The sequence below is a fragment of the Adiantum capillus-veneris genome, chromosome 29, assembly GCF_014529385.1.
Source record: "Adiantum capillus-veneris isolate H3 chromosome 29, ASM1452938v2, whole genome shotgun sequence".
In the NCBI taxonomy this organism is placed as follows: Eukaryota; Viridiplantae; Streptophyta; class Polypodiopsida; order Polypodiales; family Pteridaceae; genus Adiantum; species Adiantum capillus-veneris.
The window spans coordinates 35393804-35419313 of NC_140959.1; the positions used below are offsets into that span (position 1 = coordinate 35393804).

Genomic DNA, 25510 nt, shown 5'->3' on the forward strand with positions numbered 1-25510 from the left:
CTTTTGTCTTCGAGAAAGTCATATTGGTTGGCTCTGTAGAAGTGCTTCTTCTTTGCATAAAACATATGGTTATCTGAGTCAGAACTGTTAGAGGATGACTCCTCTGTAGACCTATCAGAAACTGGGCGAAATCTGGGTTTCTTTGCCTTTTCTTGCCCTTTCCGAAACTTTTCTTTTTGCTTCGCTTTTTGTCCTTTCTGTCCTCATCGCTCGAGTTAGAAGTGCTAGGAGAACTGTTAGAAGAAGAGGAAGAAGAAGAACTGGGTAGTCCTTCAAAATGTACATGCTTCTTCTGCTTTCTTGCGGATGCAAAGGAAGATTGACGGCCCAAATAACCAGGGTAGTCAATCCCCTTCTTGCGCTTTTTCACTTGCTTTTTGGATTGATTTTTTGTGTCCAAAAGCTGATTGAATCGAGTCTGAACCACCTCTTGAAGATTTTGTTCAGTAAACATCCTCGGAGAAGGAGGTTTCTTGAGTGCCGGTTTGATTGGTGGTTTGGTGGCTTTCTGCAACTGAGTGTGCACTTCAGCGATGGATTGCTGAGACAAAAATTTTGCAAACTGAGGATCCTTCGCAAATTTAATCATCTGCTTCGTACACTCATCAACCTGCTGTCTACGCTGCATCTCTTGAAGATCATATTGAGTAGGCCGAGGTGGCCCTTACTCTTCCTCTGTTAATTCGTTTGAATCTTATGCATGGTCTCCTCCCACATCACCAAATGCGGAAGAAGTCGACTGATTCTTTTCGGAATCCAGAAGTGTTGCGAAATAAGGGATCGGATTTCTCGGTAGAAGAGAAATCGGCAGTGCTCCGATACCACTGTAACAAACTTGGACACCCCAAGTCAAGATTCTGCCGACACAACAGAGGGTTCATTTCAAATTAACTGACAAAACCAAAAGAGAATCGACACGGCCCGGTGTAGTTCCGTGCCAAGAGATATTGGCCCCTAAGACTGGTGCCCCTTTCAATATTTACTTTTATATTAATCTGTGTGCAAAGTACAATTGAGCCCGCCGGTGCTCGCTCTCAGACTCTGAGTCCAGATGCTTTGAGAAGTGAGCTCCCTTGGGTCACTTATAAAGGTTTTACAAGGGTTGCTAAAAGCAAAGCCCCAAAAGCATTAAACTTCAAAAGCCATGTCTCCCAAAAGCTAGCACTGCCAAAAGCATCCAACAGAAAAATCAAAGAAATCGTGGAAATCCGTACAATTTTGCCACATCATCAGTTTGTGACATCATCCACCCTACTTTATTCCCCGCATCAATCAAGGGGAACTCACTGTCTCAACTCTACAAACCAGACAATACTCACGCTACGTGCAGGCGAAGATCCATCTCCATCGCCCTCCGACCCTATCTCGGATGGAGCTCATCTCACTCAGAACAAGGATGAGGATAAGGAAGAGGAGGAGAAAGCTTTGCAGCAGCGCATGCAAACTCTAGCTATACGATTTTGCTTCTGCCCTCTTTGACCTTCTCGTTTCTGTACTCTTTGCCTATCTCTATTTTGACCTTCTCATCTTGGTTATGTGTGCAGAATAGTACGGTTTTTCCTGCCAACTATTTCGGCCAGCTACCAAGTGACCTTAGAAGTGACGTAAGGCAGCCACTTCCATTCATTTGTGTGTGTGTGTGTGTGTGTGTGTGTGTGTGTGTGTGTGTGTGAGAGAGAGAGAGAGAGAGAGAGAGAGAGAGAGAGAGAGAGAAAAAGAAGAAGAAGAAGAAGAAGAAGAAGAGAAGAGAGTTTAACGTTGTAGGAAACTATCCCAAGAGAGAGGCGCTGCAAACTACCCCAGCGCTGTCAGCCCTCGGTAGCTCTTCTACAGCCTTCGCCCCCTTTCTATGTGTATTGTGTGTGTGTGAGTGTGCATCTGTGTATAGGCGTGTGTGCTCTATGTGATTAAGCCACAGGTAATGGTGTGTGATCTCGTTGGGCGGTGGACTCGACTGAACAGTGTATCTAACAAGCGCCAGAAAGCCATGGAGAGCTCGGCCATGGATGCCTTGACCCTTATTAATGTTTGCATGAGAATTTTGAAGATGCACGTCAAGCCTGGGAAGGGCCTGCTCATGTTACGGAAGTACATATTTTGGTACAGGAGCTTATGGATCCTATTGCTCAATATGTCCTGAATGCGGTGATTCTCTTCTTCTCGGGTAAAATGCCTACTGCTCAGGATATAGCTCAATGGGTTGATTTTCTGCTCAAACGGCAAGCAGTCCGAGGGGTTTATTTTGGCGCAAGAGGATTTTATGAGGTCTTACTGGCACACATGGATGCTCGAGATGTTTTGCTTGAAATGTCTCCTCTCTTCTTCAATACGCAAATGACTTATGTATTGCCCTAGGCTCTCACCAAGGATTATCAGAGCCTTATTTGCTATAAGTGCCCTCTTTGGGTTGAGGTGGTGGGTTTTCCACGCACTTGGCGTTGCTTTCTTTCTTTGTTGGCTGCCCAGTTAGGCAAGGTCATTTGCCCTCCTAAGTTGGATGCAAACACAAATCGTTTTTGTATTTTGTGGGATACTGACATCCCTACACTAGCAGGCATTTCGGTTGACTCTGGCGATATAGTGGTTGGAAAGCACCCATTCAAACTTAAATGGGGTAAATTTGCAAATTCTTGCTTCCATTGTGGCAAATTTGGTCATATGCCGTTTAAATGTTCGGAACCAAATCGCAGCCACCTCCTTCAGCTATCCCCTCCCCTCAACCTCCACAACCTCTGAAATTTTCTCTTGAGGTACAAACCAAGAGTGCATCAGCTTCCACCTTGCAAAGGAAATCAATCACAATTGCAAACATTCCTTGCTTCACCGAATGCCAAAGATAAAGTTGAAGAGTAGGTTTCAACCTCTCAGAATTGGCTAGAATTAAGAAAACTGTTAAAGCCCGCACTCCGGCATCCTCTCGCAATTATGTGCCCCCATTGGAAAATGTTCCTCAGAAAAAAATCCCTTGTAACAACAACACTTCTTTGGTTGAGGCCTGGGATAAGGTTGTTCACTCGTACAAGGAAGTAGTTACAGGGGAAGCCTCTTTACCTCCCTTGAGTCCTCCTGGTCTAGGTTATGCTACGTCTCCTCATGCGATGGTGAGGATGTGCCAATGGGCACCAATACTTAAGTATCTTTTTTGTTTCCTCGTCCACTGTATATACTATACAAGCAAGATGCATAGTTCTTTAAATTGCATATCCTATAATGTGCGTGGGTTATGCATTCATGAAAAGTGGCGACTTATGTGACACTATGTACATACATGCAAAGTGGGCATAGTTGTTCTATAAGAGCATAACCAACATCATTTTGTTGGAAAACCTTCTTACTTTGCGGGCTATTGGATAGCTTATGTAGGATCAGCTGGTTTTTCTGGAGTGCTTATGCTTGTTGGGCACGAGCTATTCCAAGCTTTGGTTTTCAATGACCCGGATGGGAGATGGATGGTCGTTCAATGTATTGTTGATGGGGAAGTCTTTGAATTTGGCGGATTATATGCATACACATCATGTGATGAAAGGGCACGGTTGTGGAGTGCTGTCTCCTCATATTGTTGGTGTTCCTATGCATTTCTCTGTGAGGATTTCAATAATTTACCAAATTTTGCGGATAATACTACTGGTCACTCTAACATGCTTCATGTGGAACGCCACTCTTGGGATCATTTTGTGCTGACTTGTAATGGATTGGATTTGTGGCCCCTTCTCCTGCATGCGAGCCTTTTTTTAATTAAAAAAACGAAGTTTTAAATAAATTTTTGGGTTTCTCTATTTTTTTATAAAAGTTGCCACTTGACCCTGTCTTTTGGGAGTCCTCTAAGCCGACTCCTCTTCATCACTCTCTCTTTTCCCTTCGTTTCTTTCTCATTAAAAAAAAATCATTTAAATAATGCAAAGACAGTGTGATGGAGAGTTAGAGATAAATTATAATGGGCTTAGACTAGCTAGGAGGACACGTGGCTATGAGCCAGCTCTACCCCCTGTTTGCAACTTCTCCTTGTGCAAACCTGCAGCCCAACAGAAGATGTAGCCAGCAAGTAGACCCTTTCCCCCTCACCATTACCTTATGATGTGGCATTAGCAGCCCCATCCATGCAAGTTTAAGCATGTGTGGGCCCTGTAGTTGCTAGCGAAGGTTAGTTATGCTCCTTATAAGAAACAGCCTTTGGGTATGTTAGGCCAGTGTTAATTCCTGGCGAACATAAGCAAGAGAGGGAGGTTAGCCTCAGCAGGCCTGTCCCAAGAGCCTTACGCCCCTATATTGTTGCCTTTGCAGCTACGCTCAATTTCCATCTGTGCTGGCAATCGCTGTTACACAATATGTTCAACACAGCCTTGCCTTGTGCCTTGCATTCAAAACCTGTTGCCCTGTAAGGCTCCTACAATGTTGTTTGAGCCACTATCTTCAGCTTGAGCAAGGACTCGTTGTGGCTCATCGAAGTAGGCATTGCCAGGTAGTACGGTGATACAAACACAAACAATGGAAGTGAAAACCAAAGTTACCCAGAACGGGAAATCGAAATGGGAATGACACTGCATATGAAATGCCATTCCTTGTTAAAGCCATTCCATGTAGCTATGGCAACGCCATTGACCCCGACAATCACTCTGCCTTCTGCGCCATATTTGCTTATCTAGCTTCTGCATCCTATATGCAGGCCTTCAATCTTTAAATCAATGAGGCTTAATCTTTCATGCAAAGATAGTGTTATTTGTCTCAAACACAATCTTTAGCATTAAATTAGATAAGAATCATCCATATTTCCAACCAAACCATTCTTATCTCCAACATAACCATTTAGAAATTCAACAATGAGCGCTTTACCTTTTTTCTTTTCCTCGCTCACACATCGATAGAAGCAAAGAAAAATATCACCTACTTGTATCTACATGGACCCTCACCCACAAGCGTGAAGACCATTCGCTCTAATACCAATGATACTACTATGTGTAATCCTAGGCGTCGTACGCATCTAATGAAGAGCCCTACTGTAAGCTCTCACACTTAGGAGCACTGCTTCAAAATTACCTCCCAACCATAGGAGTCCCTTTTAATAGATTGGGCTTTGGCCGTTCACACTTGACCGGACAAGACCCAAGGCTTTGGTGTGCCGGGCTACACACCCCTCTGGCCATCCTAGGCCTCTTGAGATCCCGCGTGGACTCCACCCCTCAACTTTGCACATGTAGTGTGCACAACAATGTGCACTAAGCACCCTACTTGCACCTCCCATGTGTGTTGCATGGTCTCGATGCTATGGATGACGTGACATCTAGTGTTGGTAATCCCTCTGCTAGTGCTTTGTTGCTGAGCAAGGCAATGAATGGTGCGAGTGTGCCTGCTGCGTATATGAGGTGCTCACTTTGCATGACTGTGTGATCTGCCAAGCGGCCATGCTACATCTAGCGGATAGCCCTCTCCAACATCGCGGCTATAAAGAAATATGGACATGGCCGAGCGTGGATTCGGAGGCTCTAGCATCAATGGCTATCCAAGTTCGTGATAGTCTTTGTGCATAGGCATGCCATCTCTTGGGGTCCTCAGTGATGGTCAGTGGGCGGGGCTCCCATAGTCAGTGCCATGCGACAGTTGAATCATGACTCATGAGTAGGTGGTACAACTCAAGCTCTTGGACCTCCTTGGGCTCCCATTTTTTTAAAGTCGAGTTAGAGTCCTCTCTATTCTGTCTCTCGTGCTTGGGAGGTTTTCCAGCTCACACAGGATTGTGAACAACTATTGAGGGTAGTGAAGGCAAGAACGGGGCGAATTGTAGAGCAAGTGATGACGTACATGCACCAAATCCCAACTTCTATATATTATATAAAGGCGGATACAGCAGAGTAACAGGGAACGGGCGGAACGGCCCCTCTCGTTCCTGGAACGCGTTCCCAAAGGGGTCGGGCAGTCGGAACAGAAACGCAGGCGGAACGAAACGTTCACCGGAACGGCAGCCGGAATGGGCGGTTCAAAAAAATTGTCCGTTGGACAGATTTCAAAAACTTTTCGGTTGTGATTTTTTGAACGCCTTGCATAATTTTGGGGGGAGATGGAAGAGAGGGGGTCTTCTCCTCTCCTATATAAACCAAGGCCCTCAAGGCAATGAAGCATAAGCCATATCTATTATCCCCCTCAACTTTCCTCTCTCAAGAGTCAAGGGCCAAGGCAAGGCAAGGCACTCTCTCTCTCTCCCAAGGCACGCTCTCTCCCTCCCTTGGGCCTCAAGGCTTTAAGCCTCAAGGCTCAAGCTTGACGCTTGCAAGTTGCCGCTTCACTTCTCCCTCAAGCTCCACCTCTCCATCTCTCCATCTCTCTCGACTCTCGAGTCTCGAGTCATGATTCACTCATTCATCACCTCTCTCCCTCTCCCTTGGGCCTCAAGGCTTTAAGCCTTAAGGCTCAAGCTTGAGAGTCAAGACTCCACCTCTCCATCACTCCCCACTGAAATCATTGCAGAGCATGCCTAAATAGGATTCTACTTGGACTAATGGGTGTGTATGGCTCTCTACTATGTTGAATCCAACCTAGTTTAAGCATATTTTAAACTTACCGCTCCGGCCCCCTTTCCTGTTCTGCCTTTTTGGGGGGGGGGGGGGGGGGGGCGCGTTTTGGAAACGTTCTGGAGGCCCCCGTTCCCGTTCCTTGTTGCCGTTCCGGGTCACTTTGGGATACAGGGTTGTCCGGTAATGCGGTGAATCATGAGAACAAGGATTGCAAGACCTTGACGCTGGTGAACTTTTCTTCAAAAATTTTGTCCTATCAACTTCCGATGGTAGAATAGAGGCCTACCATGGTGGTGCAAGGTGACAGAGAACCAGGGTTCATTTTCGGAGAGGGAGCTCTAAAACGGCTACCACACCCTCTAGAGACAGAAGGTACACAGATTGCCAAGCCTTCATAGAGGGAGGTAGTAACAATCAATAACAATACTAGGCTTCTTCAAATATGGTAATTGGAATGAGTATTATATAAATACCTTAACGAGGGTCCATTGGGGGCCAATTTGATGCCAACCACCACTGTAATTCCAACTCCAATAGCGGATATTCTCCAGATACACTCAAAGACTTGCCGTAGGATAGCACTCTTGCCCAATTTCTACTGCCTTGATAGAGCCTAGAGGACGTGTCCAGTCTATAGAGGATGGTATGGCAAACGACGCAAAGGTTGTACCTCTTAGTGATACTCAGACACTTGGCTTCGTGCATTTTCAGATGAAGCAAAGGCATCTGTTCACGTTTTGTAAGTTGTTTTTGGCTCTAGTTGGGGCATTGACAAGATATACACATTTTGTTCATAGAGACACGGATATTTACTACATTGTTTCATCAAATAGGCCAATTTGGCTTCTCTCTCTCTCTCTCTCTCTCTCTCTCTCTCTCTCTCTCTCTCTCTAGGGGGCCCCTTATTCAGAGAGGGTTTCGGTTCTTTCTCTAGGGTCATGAGTTATGAGGATTAGAGATGTCTTGGGCTATATCTACTTGAGTTACACAGATATAGAGACACTTTACTGGGGAGAGCTAGAGAGAGTCCCAGAGACTTATTACAGATTTCTTTTCACTGATATGGGACAGCCAGAGGAGCATCCATCATTGCAGAGCTTGGCCCACACTCATTCGACCACTACCGGCACTCTCATCGACGGAGCACTGGAGCTACGGAGATCCAGATGGCCACAATTGAGGAGAGGGGCTACACAGCATCGATGTAGACTACAAGAGCGGATTCGAGCCATACTCTCTCGACATCCAGAGTGGAGATGAGGATGAATTCTAGTAGTAGTATCTTTGTTCTAGTTCTTTTGTACCCAAACATGGTATGAGATTCACTGTTTTGTAACAAATTGGTCTCATATGTCATTTTGGCCTTTTGAAGACGTTAATTCTACATTTCATTTCATTTCATATCTCTCTCTCTCTCTTGCACCTTTTTTTTTGTAAATCTTGTTGATTTAATTTACAAGTGGGAAACCTCAAAGCGAGAAAAACCCACGAAAAAGAAGGGATACAAAAGGCGGAGCACTATGAGGCTCCGAGGGCTAGTAACAGTCAAAAGTAAATCCTATAGGCTTCAAGAGTAATGTCCCCAGTATCATGAGCAAAATGCAGCACTTCACCAAGCGACGGTTTGAAATAGGGGAACATGTCAACATTAAAAGGTTGCGATAGTGCCAAATGGCCCATAGTACCCAAAATTTGACCCAGCCAAAAAAGACCGTAAACTGAGACTACGGAGATTGAAGCATCCCAAAAAGTCAAAACTGAATGTGAAGTAAGCCGAAAGGAAAACGGAGACAAAGAGCAGCCGACATCCGACGGATGAAGCATCTGGAGTAGCGACAACCTAACGATAAGTGTGGCACAGTCTCCTCAGCTTCATGGCATCTGATACAACTAGAGGCGAAATATGCCGTGCATGCAATAGGCTGCCAACAGGTGAAGCTCCCACCAAGCAGAGCCATAGGAAAATACGTTCCTTCAGAGGGAGATGACTCTGCCAAATGCTAGACAATGTTCGTTTCCACCATAAGGATGGCTTGGAGAGTGACCACAGCAGATTACCATGACTCACAATCAATCCACGCATCAGATTGCAAGAGGATTGCCAGCTAGAATGCTCCAGGCTGATATCGGCAAGATTCCAATCAGAATAGCTAGAGTCCACATTCACACGAGGAACAAGTGAGAGATCAGCAAGCATCCTTTGAATCTCCCTCCAAAGAGGAGAATAATTGAATCCCAATAAAAAACGAGATGCTGCATCAGAGAACGAAAGAACATGACCCGTGTCATCCACCACCTGATGTACTTGGTAAATTCCTTTTTAAGAAAGAAAATACGCCTGGCGAGGAGACCGTTGGACCAAAGTCAAAGAGAAAACCTTGCTCCAATGCAAGCTCTCCAATCGAAGGGAATTTTTGACCATGCCATTCCAAATGCGAGGTGATAATCTTACAATTAGCAACGAGAGAAGAAGTAAAGGGACATCCTAGAAAGTGCCCTTCAAGCGTTCCAAAAATAACTTTTCAATATGTTGGCTGCCAATGACCAAAGGACGGTGCAGCAATATGCGCACACAAATGTGATACCATGAGTGTCCAGGGTTGTTGGTGTTCCACCAAGGTTGGCAATAGTGTAGCTTTCCGAGCCAAAACATGACTTCGCAAATCCAAAATATTCAGCTCTCCAAGGCCCTTGGGAAAACACAACTTGTCCATAGACAACAGCCTGAGACCTTTTCTGTGACACGAGGTATGCCAAAAATGCTCCAAAATACTAGACATAAGAGACATAAGAGACCCACAGTAAGACCATCCCAACCGGGAGCTTTCCAACGGCCCAATCAAGCACGCTGGTGTACAATTCCAACTCGGTGAAATCAACTTCCAATTCTTGAGCTTGTTGCATTGAAAGAATGGACGTAACATGCGATAAAAACAAATGACACGCTTGGCGAGCTTCTTGTGTGGGAGGTAAAGGAACCTCAAAAGATCTTGCCATAATGAGACTGCAAGGCCTGTGCCAGCTCCAGTAAGGAGGAGGTCCACTCCCCTGATAAAAGCTTAATTCTCTTAATAGCTTGAGACTGCCTAGAATGATGTGAATGCTGAAAAATTATTTAGAAGCACAACCTTTGTATGTAAAAGTTTGTTGGCGAGCTCGAGTCTACCATTTGGCCAATTTCCTCTCAACATTATGTCGTAACATAGTGCGGGCAGATAGTAACTCAGCCATCTGAGTTTCAGTAGATCTGCCATAATGAGACTGCAAGGCCTGTGCCAGCTCCAGTAAGGAGGAGGTCGACTCCCCTGATAAAAGCTTAATTCTCTTAATAGCTTGAGACTGCCTAGAATGATGTGAATGCTGAAAAATTATTTAGAAGCACAACCTTTGTATGTAAAAGTTTGTTGGCGAGCTCGAGTCTACCATTTGGCCAATTTCCTCTCAACATTATGTCGTAACATAGTGCGGGCAGATAGTAACTCAGCCATCTGAGTTTCAGTAAGAGAGGTAGTATTGTTCAAGTGCATTAATATGTGTCAAGCATCTTTTGCCTGTTGTACTTGATCTCTCAACTGTGACAAATAAAACCTTCCATAATCTTGGACGACGCATTGAACACGCATAACAATTGAAACCAAGTTGTGTCTATATCACCATATATTTGAGATGTCAAAGGTTGGGATGATGTCCACAATCATCATGCGAAAAGTTCATGCTTAAGATAAGCATTATTGACATGAAAAAGTCGCTTCCTAGGTAGGGAGTCATTGGCAGAAAAAGACCCTAAGTACAGTTTCAGCCAGATGGAAGCATGATACGAGACACAGGGTATAATCAATCCTCCTATCACATACAAAGTCATCATACTGCTGCATGTTGAAAAGATACCAGCGATCCAATCGAGCGCGATACATAGATTGAGCTTTATGTTGAAATATGAATCCTCGGTCATCTTCTGTGTGTGTGTGTGTGTGTGTGTGTGTGAGAGAGAGAGAGAGAGAGAGAGAGAGTCAAACTCTTTAGTGAAAATTGTTGCCAAATGCAAACTATCGAGACAGTGCTAATTTTTTGTTTTCAAAGCGTTAGCTCTGGAAACCTACATATGAGAAATTCAGAGGCAAATTGACTTTGTTTGAAGATTTTAACTCTAAGGTTTTGTTAAGTGTAATCTCAAAACTTGTAGTTGGGATCACACTAAAGCTAGGTTTTATTCGAGCACTGAGGCTTGGCTAAATGCCATGGAAGTAGCTCTTATTGAAAGAGGTAAATGGCTACTTAGGAATATTAAGGAATTTGGTCAAGTGGTTTGTGCATGGCTACTTTAGTCCCTCAATAGACTCACATCCAGGAGACAAACTGGATAGTCATTTATTTGAGTTAGTCCCTCGCTCGTGAACACTCAGATACTGGAGGCATCCTAGATTGTCATCGTGGACGAGCGAGTTTCTTTATTAAGTAAAAATGACCAAAAAAGAATGTTACCAAGCATGTTTATGATTTGGATACCAGTCTCAATGAATAGGATCTGTGATCCTTAAAAGACTTTGTCAACAAAGCGACTTTGAATGAAGCTGTATGGTATGGGAAGCATGGTTTCTTTGAGAGCACTTTGTATACGTTTTTGTCCATAGCTTTCAGCACAAGGTAGAAAGGGAAGTATTACACTTGACAAAGAAGTTTTGTATGAGGACATATAAAGTCCTTGAGGGAGGAAGAAAGTACATGCTAACAATGAGTTACCTTTAAGAAAGCATGAGTTTTGAAACTCATACTTTTAAGATCGGCAGCCAATTAAGTGCCCATTGTAAGTCTAAAAAAAAAGACGTCACTCTACCCAATGACAGACCTTGAGATAAGAGACTTAGAGGACCTATCCACCTATTGGTGAATGCTCAATTTCCAATTAGAAATTGTGTATACGCTTGTGGAAAAAGGAAGATTTCTTGGCTTGGAAACAAGTTACTGGGTGGATGGCCAAAGAAGCTAAGTCAATAATAGTGAATGTCCTGAGCAAACATTCTAAATCTTTGGAGATCTCACTTGCTAGTGAATTAAAGATCTTTAAAAATAGGTAGACGAAAACTACCAAAGAGGGGACATCATATTGTCCAACCAAGTGTAAGGTTTAATTAAGGCAGAATATCATTAGTTGCATTCATGGTAGTGAGAGTTTCATAATAATCAAGAGCAAACAAATTAAAGAGAGAGCACTCAATGAAAATAGACTCGCTTGATTGATTAGGATAAAAGAGCAAAATACAAGCTAAGCAATATGGCCTTATATAGGATCAATGAGGAAGGCGGCATTTAATGCTAGAGAGTGACGTGAATCACATGGGGGAAAAGGGTCAAATAGTATGTGGCTATAGAGAATAGCATGTGACTATAAAGTGGGATGCATACATGCACACAATGGTGCATGGTTGACATGCTTGGCACCCCAACAGACGCCCCCGTAAGGTAAAGCTTACACGATTTCCAAACTTTGGGTTTGGGGTCAGTATCTAAAACCCATTACAATACATCCTCATAAATTGACAGTATTGACTTCCCTTTTTTCTTCTTCCACTACTTTAGCTTTCATTTTATTGGAAACCACACCTATGTGCCTGTCTCATGCTAGACTAGGAGCTTGTCTCGGAGCCAATGTTCTCTTTCTGGCTTAGCAGAAATGCTTATGACGACATTGGAGGGGAAATTATCTTTGGTTGGCATGGTGCTTTGAGTAGAGTTGCATAGGATAGCCCATTAGTATATGGCTTACCCTCACAATCTCTTCCTGAAGCTAATGCTAATGTCGCTAAGATGGTAAAGTGCCTATGATACATCATGTGGTTCACATACTAAAGGAGATTCTTTTGGATACATCCTCAAGCTCTCATTTGGATACAACTGGCTTTGCCAGGCTCTCATGATGCACATGGGGCTCACAGGATACAACTAAGGTTCAAGGATACAACACATGTTTCATGGATACTTTCCTATCTCAAGATAGTTGTGCTTGTTTTGCAAAATATCATTAAAAAAAAGGAAGGGAATGTTTGTCTTCATAGTAGCTTGATGAAGCATACATAGCATTGGATGTGTCTTCTAGAACACAATGGATCTCTCCATGGTTGCGCCGTGTTGATGTCGATCGAGGAGAGTTTTCATTTTTATTGTCGTCTCTTTGTCTTCATTGTTATTCTCGTGCTCAATTATAAGCTCTTTGTCCTTCTTTGTGGAAGTGGAAGTGGAAGTGTGGGCTCTTACCTGCAATGGGAAAAGAGCTTTGGCTTGTCGGGCTTTGGAGAGTGGGAACGTCCACTTGCCTGCACTTAAGCAAGAGTGCCTTTTGCTATGTGCAAGGCCTTTAAGAAACCGGGCAAAGAGGGCAGGTCGGGCAGCTCCAGGCAATCAGACAAGCAGTCGGGCAGGCACGTGCAGGTTCGGGCAGTCGGGCAAAGATTCGGGCAGGCGTGGGAGCCGGGCAGCCAAGGGGGGGCCTCCTTTAGGCCATGTGCCTCAAAAAGGGAGGGTCCCATGTGGCTTTTGAGGGCCTTTTGACTTCAACACCTCTTTCAAAAAGGGTACACACACACATACTCAGGCCTTCAAATGGCACACACTTGATTAATTGGCAATGAGTAGAAAATAAAGCATAAGATCATACAAGATTAATCAAGGTGCCATTGCTTGGTTCTTGCGTTAAATAGAGCATGAGCACATTCATCCGAAAGCTCTTGATGAGGGCTTCATATGCATGCTTGTATATATAAGTACCGATTGTTATCAAGCAAGTCAAACGACAAGTAAAAGAAAAGAAAACACACAACTAGAACTCAAGTCAATTATCTGTAATCATCGGCGAGGGTAGTGGCCGTGTAGACTCACCGAAAGCCAATGATGGAGATGACTAGAATTGAGTTATACTAATCTAATCCTAAAAGAGGTATGAATCATTTTAGTGCTTAGGGAGAGAGAACTCTAAATCTAGCTTAGGGATCTAATTAACGTAATTAGGAGATACTAATTACTTACAAGCTTTGATACCACTTGTAAGGTTTGATTAAGGCGGAAAAATATTAGTTGCATTCATGGTAGTGAGAGTTTCATAATTATTAGTAGCAAACAAATTAGAGAGAGAGCACTCAATGAAAATAGACTCGCTTGATTGATTAGGATGAAAAGAGCAAAATACAAGCTAAGCAATATGGCCTTATCATAGGATCAGAGAGGAAGGTGGCAATTAATGCTAGAGAGTGACGTTCATCACATGTGGGAAAAGGGTCAAATAGTATGTGGCTATAGAGAATAGCATGTGACTATAAAGTGGGATGCATACATGCACATAACGGTGCATGGCTGGCGTTGGTCATGCATCGAGTGTAAGCTAAACGGCTTACCCCAACACCAAGTAGTATGGGATGCTTGGTTTATGTATTTAAGGCATTAAGGTGTTGAAGAGATAATAATTGTCACGAACAAACTTAAAAGGTTAGATGTTTCCATTCTGGATATGAAAAGAGTACACAATAGCGAAGCTAATAAAGAATTTAGGAGTTTAGACTAGTAGACTCATGAAGTGATAACGAGCTCTCAAATGGGAACTCACAAGAAAAGCATGAAAGGAGTTCAAAGGTTGAACTCAATGAAGAGTTTTTTTCACCTTATGGTATTCTCGCCTTAGGGGTCCAAGGGTCTTTACGAGGACGTAAACTTTGCTTCAGTGGGAGGCAATGCCACATCATCCATAGCATCTGAACCATGGAACACACGTGGCATGCATGGGTAGGGTGCTTAGTGCACATTGCTCGTGCAGAGCTAGGGTGTGTGATTAGGCAAAGGCGTGGAAGAGGTGATTACTTGCTCCTTTGTGGATTTCCGCAAAGCCTTCAACACAATCCCATGATACTGACTCTTCGAGCGCTTACAAACACTTGGTGTGCAGTCTTTCTACAAGCTGGTGTCTTGCCAAGTGCACCTACATCGACAAGATGTCAAGTACATTATTCGCACAGATGGCACATGCGTGGATCCAACAGGTACTTCAATTCATATTATGATATTGTGCTGGTCTTTGAGTAATAGGCTGGACTACAACTCCATTTACAGGCCTTGGATGAGTTTTGCACCCAGAGAGGACTCATAGTGAACCTTGGGAAGACCAAGGTTCTGAATATTCATACATATAAACAGATAAGGAGCGGAGTCCGAGTGGTAGACTCATAGTGAACCTTGGGAAGACCAAGGTTCTGAATTTTCATACATATAAACAGATAAGGAGCGGAGTCCAAGTGGTAGACTCATATGTATACCTTGGGATTACATTCATAGCCACCACATGCTGCTTCTCCATGGCAAGCACAGCTTGAGACAAATTCTCTAAAGGGTATGCTGCAATAGTGATGCTATGATGTTGCTGCCACCAAGCACACTTCTAGGAGCCCCCGCACAAAGGGGTGATTTTTTGACCCGCTAGCTACCCTTGCCATGATGTATGTATGCAACAAGAGTTTGGTCAATTAGACTTACACGCTCATGTGGACACAAATTGAGAGGCCACAGGTCATGATGATCTCCCTCCATCCCTTATGACATTATTAGAGCGGAGCTCGCCACACCGCCCATGTTAGTGAGGCTCTCTTTTAGATTGTATGCTTCATCCAGAGATTGAGGGAGCTATTGCACGAGAGACTCTCATACAAAATCTTGAGGCATCTAGGCAGCTGGCAGAGGCAAGTGAGTATATCATGGTATGCTTAGATGACATTGTGGTTCAACACACATGGTTTGGATATTGAGCGGTTTAAATTTTTCAAGGTTGACCCCAATTCACCTTTCATAAAAGTCTTACATAGTGAGAGAACCGGATTCTCAGGCAATATCTCTGGTGGTTATATATTTGAGAGACATGAATTACACCAAGACGGCCTCCTCTATCGAGGATGCAGTATTATAGAGAGCACCTCATGACAATTCTAGAGGATGGCTTTTATCACCTTTTGGCTGCTTAAATGGTAATTGAGGACCAAATGCTATGCTTGCATTGAGGAAAATAAAATGATAATACCTCATGGGTTGACACCTCTTCCTAGTGTTCTCAGATCTTAAGTTTCGTTGGGTCTGGAACATTGAGTTCATGCGTAGAACAATTGACTTGGCTTTCGGTTGGGACTTGTGCTCACATGCACGAGACATGCACATGACCAACAATGCCTTGTGTGTGATATTTTTGTAGAGTCTGGTACCGTCGAGTACATGTATGGGAAGGTCCTCTAGTCATAGGCTCATGAACGGAGACAATCCATACGGATGCTGCATTGCATAGTTTCTTATTTTTGTGTGTCTTATTTTTGCATGCTACCTTCTTGTATGAATGCCGTGAATAGTTTCTGGAAAAGGGAACTATCTTGCCCGAAATTGTATGTATACTATTTGCTGACACATTGTGGCCTGTTAACAAGTGGTAAGTATAACCCTCTTTTCTGGATGAGAAAATCCTACAAGGATTTAAATTAAATCCCTTTGACCAAATTGAGAATTTCGATAAGTGGCAAGTCTAAAATGACTTATTCACAAGAGAATTTGAGAGTTCGATCTTCTAGGGCATTTTTGGAGTATTGACTCTTTAGTTTTGGCAGTATTTTTCTGCACTTCGAAGCTTTACATAGCCATAGGCCTTCGAAGTTCGCCTTGAGGGGGACAACCAGGGTATTTTTGCATGCTACCTTCTTGTATGAATGCCGTGAATAGTTTCTGGATTTGGGAACTATCTTGCCCGAATTGTATGTATACTATTTGCTGACACATTGTGGCCTGTGAACAAGTGTAAGTATAACCCTCTTTTCGGGATGAGAAAATCCTACTAGGATTTAAATTAAATCCCTTTGACCAAATTGAGAATTTCGATAAGTGGCAAGTCTAAAATGACTTATTCACAAGAGAATTTGAGAGTTTGATCTACTAGGGCATTTTTGGAGTATTGACTCTTAGTTTTGGCAGTATTTTTCTGCACTTTGAAGCTTTACATAGCCATAGGCCTCCGAAGTTCGTCTTGAGGGGGGCAACCAGGGTTCCTGCATGTAGTGCACCACACTTGAGCCCAGACTCATGCTGAGCTTTGAGTTCCTTCAACTCTCGCCTCAGGTGCTCCACCACCTCTTGTTTAGGGGGCTCGTTTCCCTTCACAACAGTAAGTGAGGAATTTTCTTCTTGCAAGGCATGTTGTACTTTGAGGGAGACTAGCTCCTTGTGCGAATACACCAAAGGATCAGCAGAGGCATCTTGATTCTTTTGGGAAAACCGTGGGTGGCATAGCTGCAGAGGGGCGTCTGAAGAGTTTTCTAACCCCTTCTATCCTTGTGGCTGCAACAATAAATTCATCCAAAGTAGTCTTATCCTAGGGACTCTCTGAGTTTCTGTTGAGAAGCCTTGGGTAGGGCTTTTTCAAGCCATTTCTTCAACTCTAGTGTTTAGGTGGTCGAGGTAGTTTGGCCACCAAGGCCTCGGTCCTCGTCATCCGCTTTGCAAATGTCTCACCAGGTTGCAGTACAAGGTTCTATGGCTCATCTAGGTCTTTTTCTTAGTGGTCTCCAACCCATGAAAGCAGAACAATAAGCCTTTTCCAAAGCCCCGTAAAGCGGTTCTTTGTGAACTGGCTCTACCATTTGTCGGCATCCTTGTCCAATGCGAATCGAAAGAGCAGTAAGTAGCATCCTTCCGATTTAGATCTCTATTTTTTCCCTCGTGAGCATCCTTAGTGGTAAAAGGGGCAGGGGACATTGATCTTGTTGGATGGGTTGTTGTACTTGCCCTCTCTCATAGGACTCTTTAGAGGGCTCCTAAGAGCACTCACGGGGGTGTCCCTAGATAGCTTGGTGTGTGCCATACATGAACATTGTAAACTGACCATTTAGCTTGGCCCGTCCGAAACAATCGTCCATATTGGTGAGCATGATCCTACTAAATGAGTCGACCAGATGGGTTGAGGCATGTAGATGGGACTAGTCGATCCATATGGGCTGAGCTCACCAGCAAGAACTAGTAAACTTGATGAAGCTGTCCCAACAAGTAGGAACTCTTGGAGCTGGGTCGACCGGTTGGAAAGTGTCAACCAATTGGAGCTGAGTCAACTAGTTGACCAATGGGACTAGACAACCTGTTGAAGCTGAGCCGACCACTGGGACTAGTCTATTGAAGCTCAGCCGACAAGTAAGAACTAGTCCACCTGTCAGAGCTGAGTCTGTGTGCTGGGCACAGTCAACCTCGACCAAGGGAGATCCCTTTGAGGTCTGACTGGGTGTGCCATAAACGAGAGCACCTGTAGAAGGTAAAATGTGTTGTGTCCTTCGTGCTATGTGCTCTCTGATGGGTGTCTCGTCTTATTATGGCACTGTGGATGGAATCTCACTGAAACGTAACATGGTACAAGATGAAAACTGAATCAAAATACCAGAAGTGAAATAACAATTGAATTGAACTAATAGCAATAGCGAAACGACAAAATGAACTGGAAGAACAATAGCTTAAACTGAAGTGTGAACCATTGTAGACTCATCGACTGTTGAACCATTGTACTAACTGTACACACGTGCTTGGTAGGTTGCACTCACAGATCTTGACCAAAGACCAGTCCAATAAAAAGGGGGTGTAGAGGCTCAGTAGTGTGAACCATTGTAGACTCATTGACTTGAACCGTCATACTCTAACTGGTGCTTGGCAGGCAGCACTCACAGCTCCTGGCCAAGGACCAGTTCGATACCAAGGGGGTGTAGAGAGGCTCAGTAGTGCACGGAGGTGTGCTAGTGCTGATGGAGGTGTGCAGGTGCTGATGGAAGTGTGCTAGTGCCTTCATAGCTAGACCTAATACAACTGATGATCCACTCCACCTAGATCTTTGAGCAAAAATATCTCCTCCGAGAGGATAACTGGCCTATGATGGATAACACGGCCACGGTGACCAATTGACCACCACTCCAGTGCTCACATATCCCGGTTTGTAATGTAAATTTCCCGGTTGAAAATAAAAAATCCCGGTTGTAATTCCAATTTTCAAGGTCTTAAAAAATGCAGTTTAGTTATAAATCCCGGCAAGTAACCTAGAAATTGGCATAAATCCCAGTTGGCCGACTTGTTTGCCCTTAAGAAACATGGCTAAGAAAATAGTATTTTTTGAGCACTGCACCACTCATCTCCACCATAGTGTGTGTATAGATGGTCCACTAGCCAGTGGGTAGGCCTACTAGTCTAGACTGAAAAGGTAGGCCCTGGCCTACACCCGCTGGTCTAGACCCAAAAGGTAGGCTGGACCTAGGCCAGTGGGTCGCTAGTTGAGACCCTAATACTGGGCTACAGAAGCGGCATGCAAAGTCGGAGGTACAAGGTTGCATTTTGAATGCATTGAAAACTAAAAAGCTTATTTAAAAATAAAGTTTTTAAACATTTTTTAAATAAAAAAACTACAGCTGGGTTCACTGGATTCCATGTTGTAATGTCTCATTTACTTCATCTATGTGAATGGAAGTAGACACCTAGATTTTGAACTCCCTAAAAAACTTGACGTTCTAAATGGCCTTTATGGCAGCCAGCATTGCAAATCACTTGATGACTACATAGGCATATTAGCCTTTGTTTTCAAAAGCTTGTGGGCTACTCATAAATGCCATAAAGTTAGCGTTTTATTCAACCATATAAGATATTTGCAACAGTCGGGTGCAGACTTGTACCTAAAGCGCCCAATCAGGGGTGAAAATTTATATTCACCACATTAATAATTTTCTGCTTTGCAAGTTTTGGAAGGTTTCTTGCAAATAGCAATACCAGAGAGCCAGTTAACCTTTTGTTGCATGATTTTGGTGGCGTGGCATGCCACATGTGACCTCTTGGGGTGCAGAGTTTTGATCCTTTATTGTGTTCTTTCTTATGGTTAGATGACCTTTGCCTGCTACATGCATTCTTCTTGAAGGACAGGGCTCAAGGCTACCATCAATCTAAAGACGAGAATCAGGGCAACCATCAATCCAATGCTTGTAAGGATTAAAGACTTATAGCAAGTAAGGATAGTAACCATATCGTCAAGACATAGCAACTTGGTGATCCACATTTGAGGGTTTAAAAAAGAGAAACTCGGTTGAGCTCACTATTTGTATTGGATTATTAATTTACAGAGTTGTTCAATGTGGTTTCTCTAGTTGTCTTTCTCGCCAAACTTCTATTATGTATGCTGAGTGTATTGCAATTTTGATGACAGCTTAAAGATGCAGCATTTGCATTAGCAAATGGGCCTATTCAGCGAGAGGTTAGTACCTGATTCCAAAATGATAGGTTTGACTGGTTTTGAGCATTGCTTATAAATTATATACCTATATTTCTTAAACTCATACAGTGCGGGGAGCTGGCAGGCGAGAAATTACTACAGCTATCACAAGCGTGGGAAAAAGGGGACACACAAGCAGCCACTTTAGCAACAGAGGAGCTTCAATATGCACTACCAAGGGAGCCTTCGCTGAGAAATGGTATGAATTGAAACTTTTAACACAATCTGACAGAGGGGCGGAGTTCCCTTCTAGAGAGTTTTGGCCCCTAAGGTGGTCTCTATTTGTGTATTAATTTAAGAGCACTTCGCTCTCCATTGGAGAGACTCGACTACAATTCTCTGCGCGTTCCAAACTGAGCGCAAGGCTCTTTTTAATGGCCCTGCAGTTGTTTAAAGCAACTGGCCCACTGGAGAGGCAGCAACTGGCCCAAAGTAAAAGCAACTGTCTATAAAGCTTTTGCAAACCAAACCCCCCCCCCCCCCCCCCCCCCAAAAAAAAAAAAAAAAAAAAACTTCTAAAAACAGTGTTCAGGGTACATGCGTATATCCTCCCACATCCTCAGCCATTGCCACCTCAGCCCTGCTATATCAGCTGCCACAGTCCCATGTCAGCAAGGCCATGCCAGCTTGCCACATCAGACTGAGGTGGCTTGGTTTTCCACATTGGGGACTACATTACCAGTGGGGACTCCATTTTGCTTGGCCTCTCCGATCACCTTGCTTGTAGAGATAGGATCAGATGATGGAACCACTGAAGGAGAATGATGCAAGACAGGTTCAAGGCATTCGGATTGCATGTGACCAAATTTGCCACATCGAAAACATGAATTTGCAAACTTGCCCGATCTGAGTTTGAAGGGGCGCTTGTCCACTCATGGATCAACCGAACCCGAATCAACCATAATACCCTTAGGGGGATTGGTTTAGTTGATAATAGTATCCCACAGAATGCAAAATGGATTAGTGTTAGCATCCAATTTTAGTGGGCAGATCACCTTCCCAAGCTGTGCATCCAGCAACGGTACACACACACACACCCCTTTTTTTTTTGTAAATCTTGATTGAATTTACAAGTGGGAAACCCCAAATCAAAGAAAACCCACCATTAAAAAAAGGTACAAAAGCATCATGAGGCTAGAAACAATCAAAGTAAATCCTAAAAGCTTCTAGAGAAATATCTCCTGCAGCATGAGCTAAGTGTAGTGCTTGTCCGACGAAAAAGGGTCAATTTTCGTGGCATGAAACATCTGAGAATTACGCTGGTGTCATATGGTTCACATAACCCAAAATCTGACCCAATTGACCCAACTGAAGAAGACCTCAAACAGAGACTGTGGCTGTTGGAGGACTCCAAAAAGCCAAAGCCATCTATGAAAGATCCCAAAGGGAAATGAAGGTGCAAAGCGGAGGACGCTTGCTTGACGAAACTCCGGGAACACCGGCAATCCCAAAGCAGATGCGACACAGTCTCGGCAGCCCCATGACATCAGTCGAGCACCGACCATGCACTGCCATAAGAAAATACGCTCTTTGAGTGGTAGATGATTCTTCCAAATGCGAGACAGCGTTCTTTGCCACCACAACTGGGACTTTGAGGGCGACCAGGGTTGATTGCCATGAGACACAATCTGCGCACCAGTCTGCAACAAAGTATAAACCGATATGCAGTCCAACCTATAATGTGCGAGATTCCAATCTGAAAGTCGGGGCTCTGCAAACGAGGGAGGCACTGGGGAAACATCAGTGAGCAACAGCTGAATTTGCTGCCACAACTGCTGATAATGTAGTCCCCAGTCCATACCGAAAAGCAGGACGAGGAAATGAGAGACCCTGCCCGGAGTCATCCACCACATGATCAACCTGGTATATCCCTTTTGCGAGAGAAAGTATTCTTGTCAAGGAGAGTGCTGAGCCAAAGCAAGAGGGAACGCTTTACTCCGGTGAATGCTCTCGAATCGGAGGGAGTTACCTTGAGGGGACTGGCGACCATTCTAGGACAAATGCAAGGTAACCGCCTTCCAATCATCAACAAGGGATGGCCGGGAATATGACCAGCAAACCGCCCAAATATTACATCCCAATACGAGGGGTGCTAGTGACCAAAAGAAGGTGTGACAATAACATCACACAAATGCGAAACCATGAGCGTCCAGGGTTGTTCCTGTTCCACCAAAACAGGTAGGAGCATGGCTTTCCTGGCAAAAACATGCCGACGGAGATCCAAAATATTAAGTCTGCCCAATCGCTTAGGTGTGGACAACTTATCCATGGATAAAAACCGCAACCCTTTCTTGTGGGAGGATGTGCGCTAGAAATGTTCCAAAATGTAGGACATAAGAGACCCAAGGCACTGTTGTGACTAGGATGCGAGTGGTAAATAGAATTGGACATAAGCCATCATAATGCATTGGACAATTCTAAGATGCACATGGAAGGGCCAGGTCGATAATTTCTAGTAGCTTATCTTGGATCACAATTTTTGGAGCACCCAGTCTAGTTTCTGTGTTACGGACACATTCCAACCAATTGGATATCCCCGATGACGAACTACGACCTAAGGAGGAACAATCTCCCCTGGTCAAAAAAGGTTTTGCCAGTCAAATTCATTTATAGGCAGTAGCTTGGATTTCTCGGAAGTTGATCTGCAATCAAATGTAGGGCATGCATAATCCGTTGTACATCCTCCTTACGATTCTGTGGCATGAACAAAGAGTCATCAACACACGTCCATTCAATAAATTGTTTTCCAGAAGGTAGAGCCAGACCATGCAAACTGCCAGAGGAAGTGAGGGCTTCAAGATGCAACAGCAAGGGATGAGAAGCAATTGCATAAAGCAAGGCACTAAGGGGACACCCTCGTATGACCGAACGTCCCAAAGCCCAAGAGCTCGTCAGAGGGCCACCCAGCAAACCCACAGAAGTACTTTGAGCATACAAAAGATTAGCCTTTGCATTGTGTCCGCAATGTAATCCCAAAACACAATATCAAAGGCCTTTTCAATGTCAACTTGCATGACCAATACATCCTACTGCGTATATTTAGCATTTTCCATGCCGATGATAACATTCGCTAGATTGTCAATAATTTGCCGACGTGGTATGAAACCATATTGAGATTGATGAATTCCTTGGTGCAGACAATCTTTAATCCGGTTGACAATCATTTTGGCCATCAATTTGTAGACCACCAGCATGAGAGTAATGCTAGTGGGAGAACTGCTCACAAAAAGAGTGCTTCGGCAATAGCTTGAGCAACCCTTCCTTCCAAGAAAGGGGGAGATCCTGCTTCTCCCATGCCATATTCATCATTACCAATAATGGTTGCATAAGGTGGTCCCAGAAGGACAAGAAGAATTCAATAGTAAGCCCATCCCAGCCAAGAGATTTCCATTTGCCGAAGTCCAACAGACTAGCATGAAATTTTGATCCGGTTGACAATCTTTAATCCGGTTGACAATCATTTTGGCCATCAATTTGTAGACCACCAGCATGAGAGTAATGAGCTGCCAGTGGGAGGATTGCTCACAAAAAGAGTGCTTCGGCAATAGCTTGAGCAACCCTTCCTTCCAAGAAAGGGGGAGGTCCTGCTTCTCCCATGCCATATTCATCCAATAATGGTTGCGTAAGGTGGTCCCAGAAGGACAAGAACAATTCAATAGCAAGCCCATCCCAGCCAGGAGATTTCCATTTGCCGAAGTCCAACAGACTGGCATGAAATTCTGCCTCGGTGTGAAGGTAGCTTTGAAACATTGTGCCTACTGTGTAGAAATGATTGGAGTAACCTGCGACAGGAAAAGAGTGCGTGCTTGTCGGGCATCTTGCGTAAGAGGGGGTGGGGCTTCAAAGATCTTCCCAAAGTGAGCAGCCAAAGCCTCTGTGAGCTTCTGTAAGGAAGACGTCCATTCCCCTGAAGGAAGTTTAACTCTTTTTATGTCTTGAGATTGTCGAGAATGATGTAAATGCTGGAAGAACCGTTTGGAGGCACAACCTTTATCGGAAAAAGCATGTTGCCTTGCACAAATCTGCCATTTAGCCAATTTTCTCTCATCATTGTTCCATAGAACAGTAAGGGCTGAAAACAATGCATTAAGTTCAATCTCCGAAAGCTTGTAGTATTGTCTCCATCGTTCGGCGCATTGTTAAAATCTCCACAAAGAAAAGCATCAGAGCACCAGGCATATGAGGAGATATCCTTCCATATTCCTACGCGAGTAAAAGAGGCTGTGAAAGCGTATACCCCGCCGATTTCAAAGACTTCCCCTTCAAGTGGAGCATCCCATGCCCCCACGTCCTATGCCGTAGGCATTTTGCCAGGAAAGAGAAGTATAACTGCATGTAGCGCATATTGGAGGCAAAAGGATCCATCAACTACTGAACAGGAATGATGCCTTCTTTCTTAGGTTCTTGACCCTCCCAAGCCCTATAGGCATCTACAAAATCTTCGTGTAAGCATTCCTTGATGTGGGACATTGCGTCGGCTGATGAAGAGTCCATTGCTTTGCGTCTTTTATATATGCAGGGGTTTTCCGTCATGAAATTGCAACAACCCTAGATAAAGCACTCTGTCCAAAGCGAAGGTACCCACACCACTCGAAGCAAGGAAAGAAGGCTATACAATTACACCTCACACACACTCACTCACACCAACAAACACTTCAAGACTACAGAGTTGCAAAAAAACAAAGTCTGTAAGGCTATACAATTACACCTCACACACACTCACTCACACCAACAAACTCTTCAAGACTACAGAGTTGCAAAAAAACAAAGTCTGTATAGAGCTAAGTTTGGGGAAAAAAACACTGCAGAGAGTTAGCGAAGTAACACACACCCTTCACACCTTCACATACCCACCCACACACACACCCCCCCTAGAACAGAATGCGAGCTGACAGAGGTTAGCCTGTGCAGGAGGAAGCCGCCAAGCTAAATGCCAGCTACTGCCGGAGTGTGCAGGGCATGTAGGTTTAAGGGTGCTTAGGTGCTGGAACTCATGCATGGCTGAGAGCGCGCAGAGGCAGCACGTGCAAGGGCTGAAGTTCGTGCGACAGAGCTCGCTCTCTCTCTCTCTCTCTCTCTCTCTCTCTCTCTCTCTCTCTCTCTCTCACACACACACACACACACACACACACACACACACACACACATACGACACCACACTCTCGATTTATGTTACCGGTTTATTTTGTTTCTTTCTCTCCCTTATCGCAATCTTATATAAGATTGGTAGCTTGTTCTATCCCACTCAATCCTATGCTAATCCAGCCAAAGCTACCATGTGAAATGTTTTTATTCCTATGTTGAGAAGTTTTATAAAGACAATGTGTACCCAACTTGTGACCTCTAAGTGTTTCCTAACTATAAGGTTTGCATAAATTGGCTAGGTCGGAGGTCCCTAACGCAAGTCCCTAACACCTTAAGGTCTCATGGTCTAGATAGCTAGACCAGTTTGTGGAAGCCCTGCAATGAAGCGCATATGTGCAACAGTACAGCCGCCTCAAGAGGAGGGGAGGACAAACAAAGAAGGAAAAAAAGAAGTTTGAAGTTTGACTCAGGGGTGTAGTTACTGGGGTAAGCCCAACTTGTGACCTTTAAGCTTGCATAAATCAGCTAGACTGAAGGTCCCTAACATCTTAAGGTTTTGGGGTCTGGGCGGCTAGACTAGTTTGTGGAAACCATGCAATTAAGCGTGCATGTGGAGGAACAA

At 44.1% G+C, this 25510-nt stretch overlaps 1 protein-coding gene across 2 annotated transcripts in view; it reads left to right on the forward strand.

Annotated features, from left to right (window-relative positions):
- LOC147419034 (LOW protein: ammonium transporter 1-like protein) overlaps positions 1 to 25510 on the forward strand; it is an 84736-nt gene that overhangs the window by 9298 nt on the left and 49928 nt on the right. For both annotated transcript variants that reach the window (XM_086505687.1, XM_086505688.1), the window contains 2 exons: positions 19738 to 19785; positions 19873 to 20002. In XM_086505687.1, the coding sequence (XP_086361813.1) occupies positions 19738 to 19785; positions 19873 to 20002 (178 nt within the window). The remainder of the gene's footprint in view (positions 1 to 19737; positions 19786 to 19872; positions 20003 to 25510) is intronic.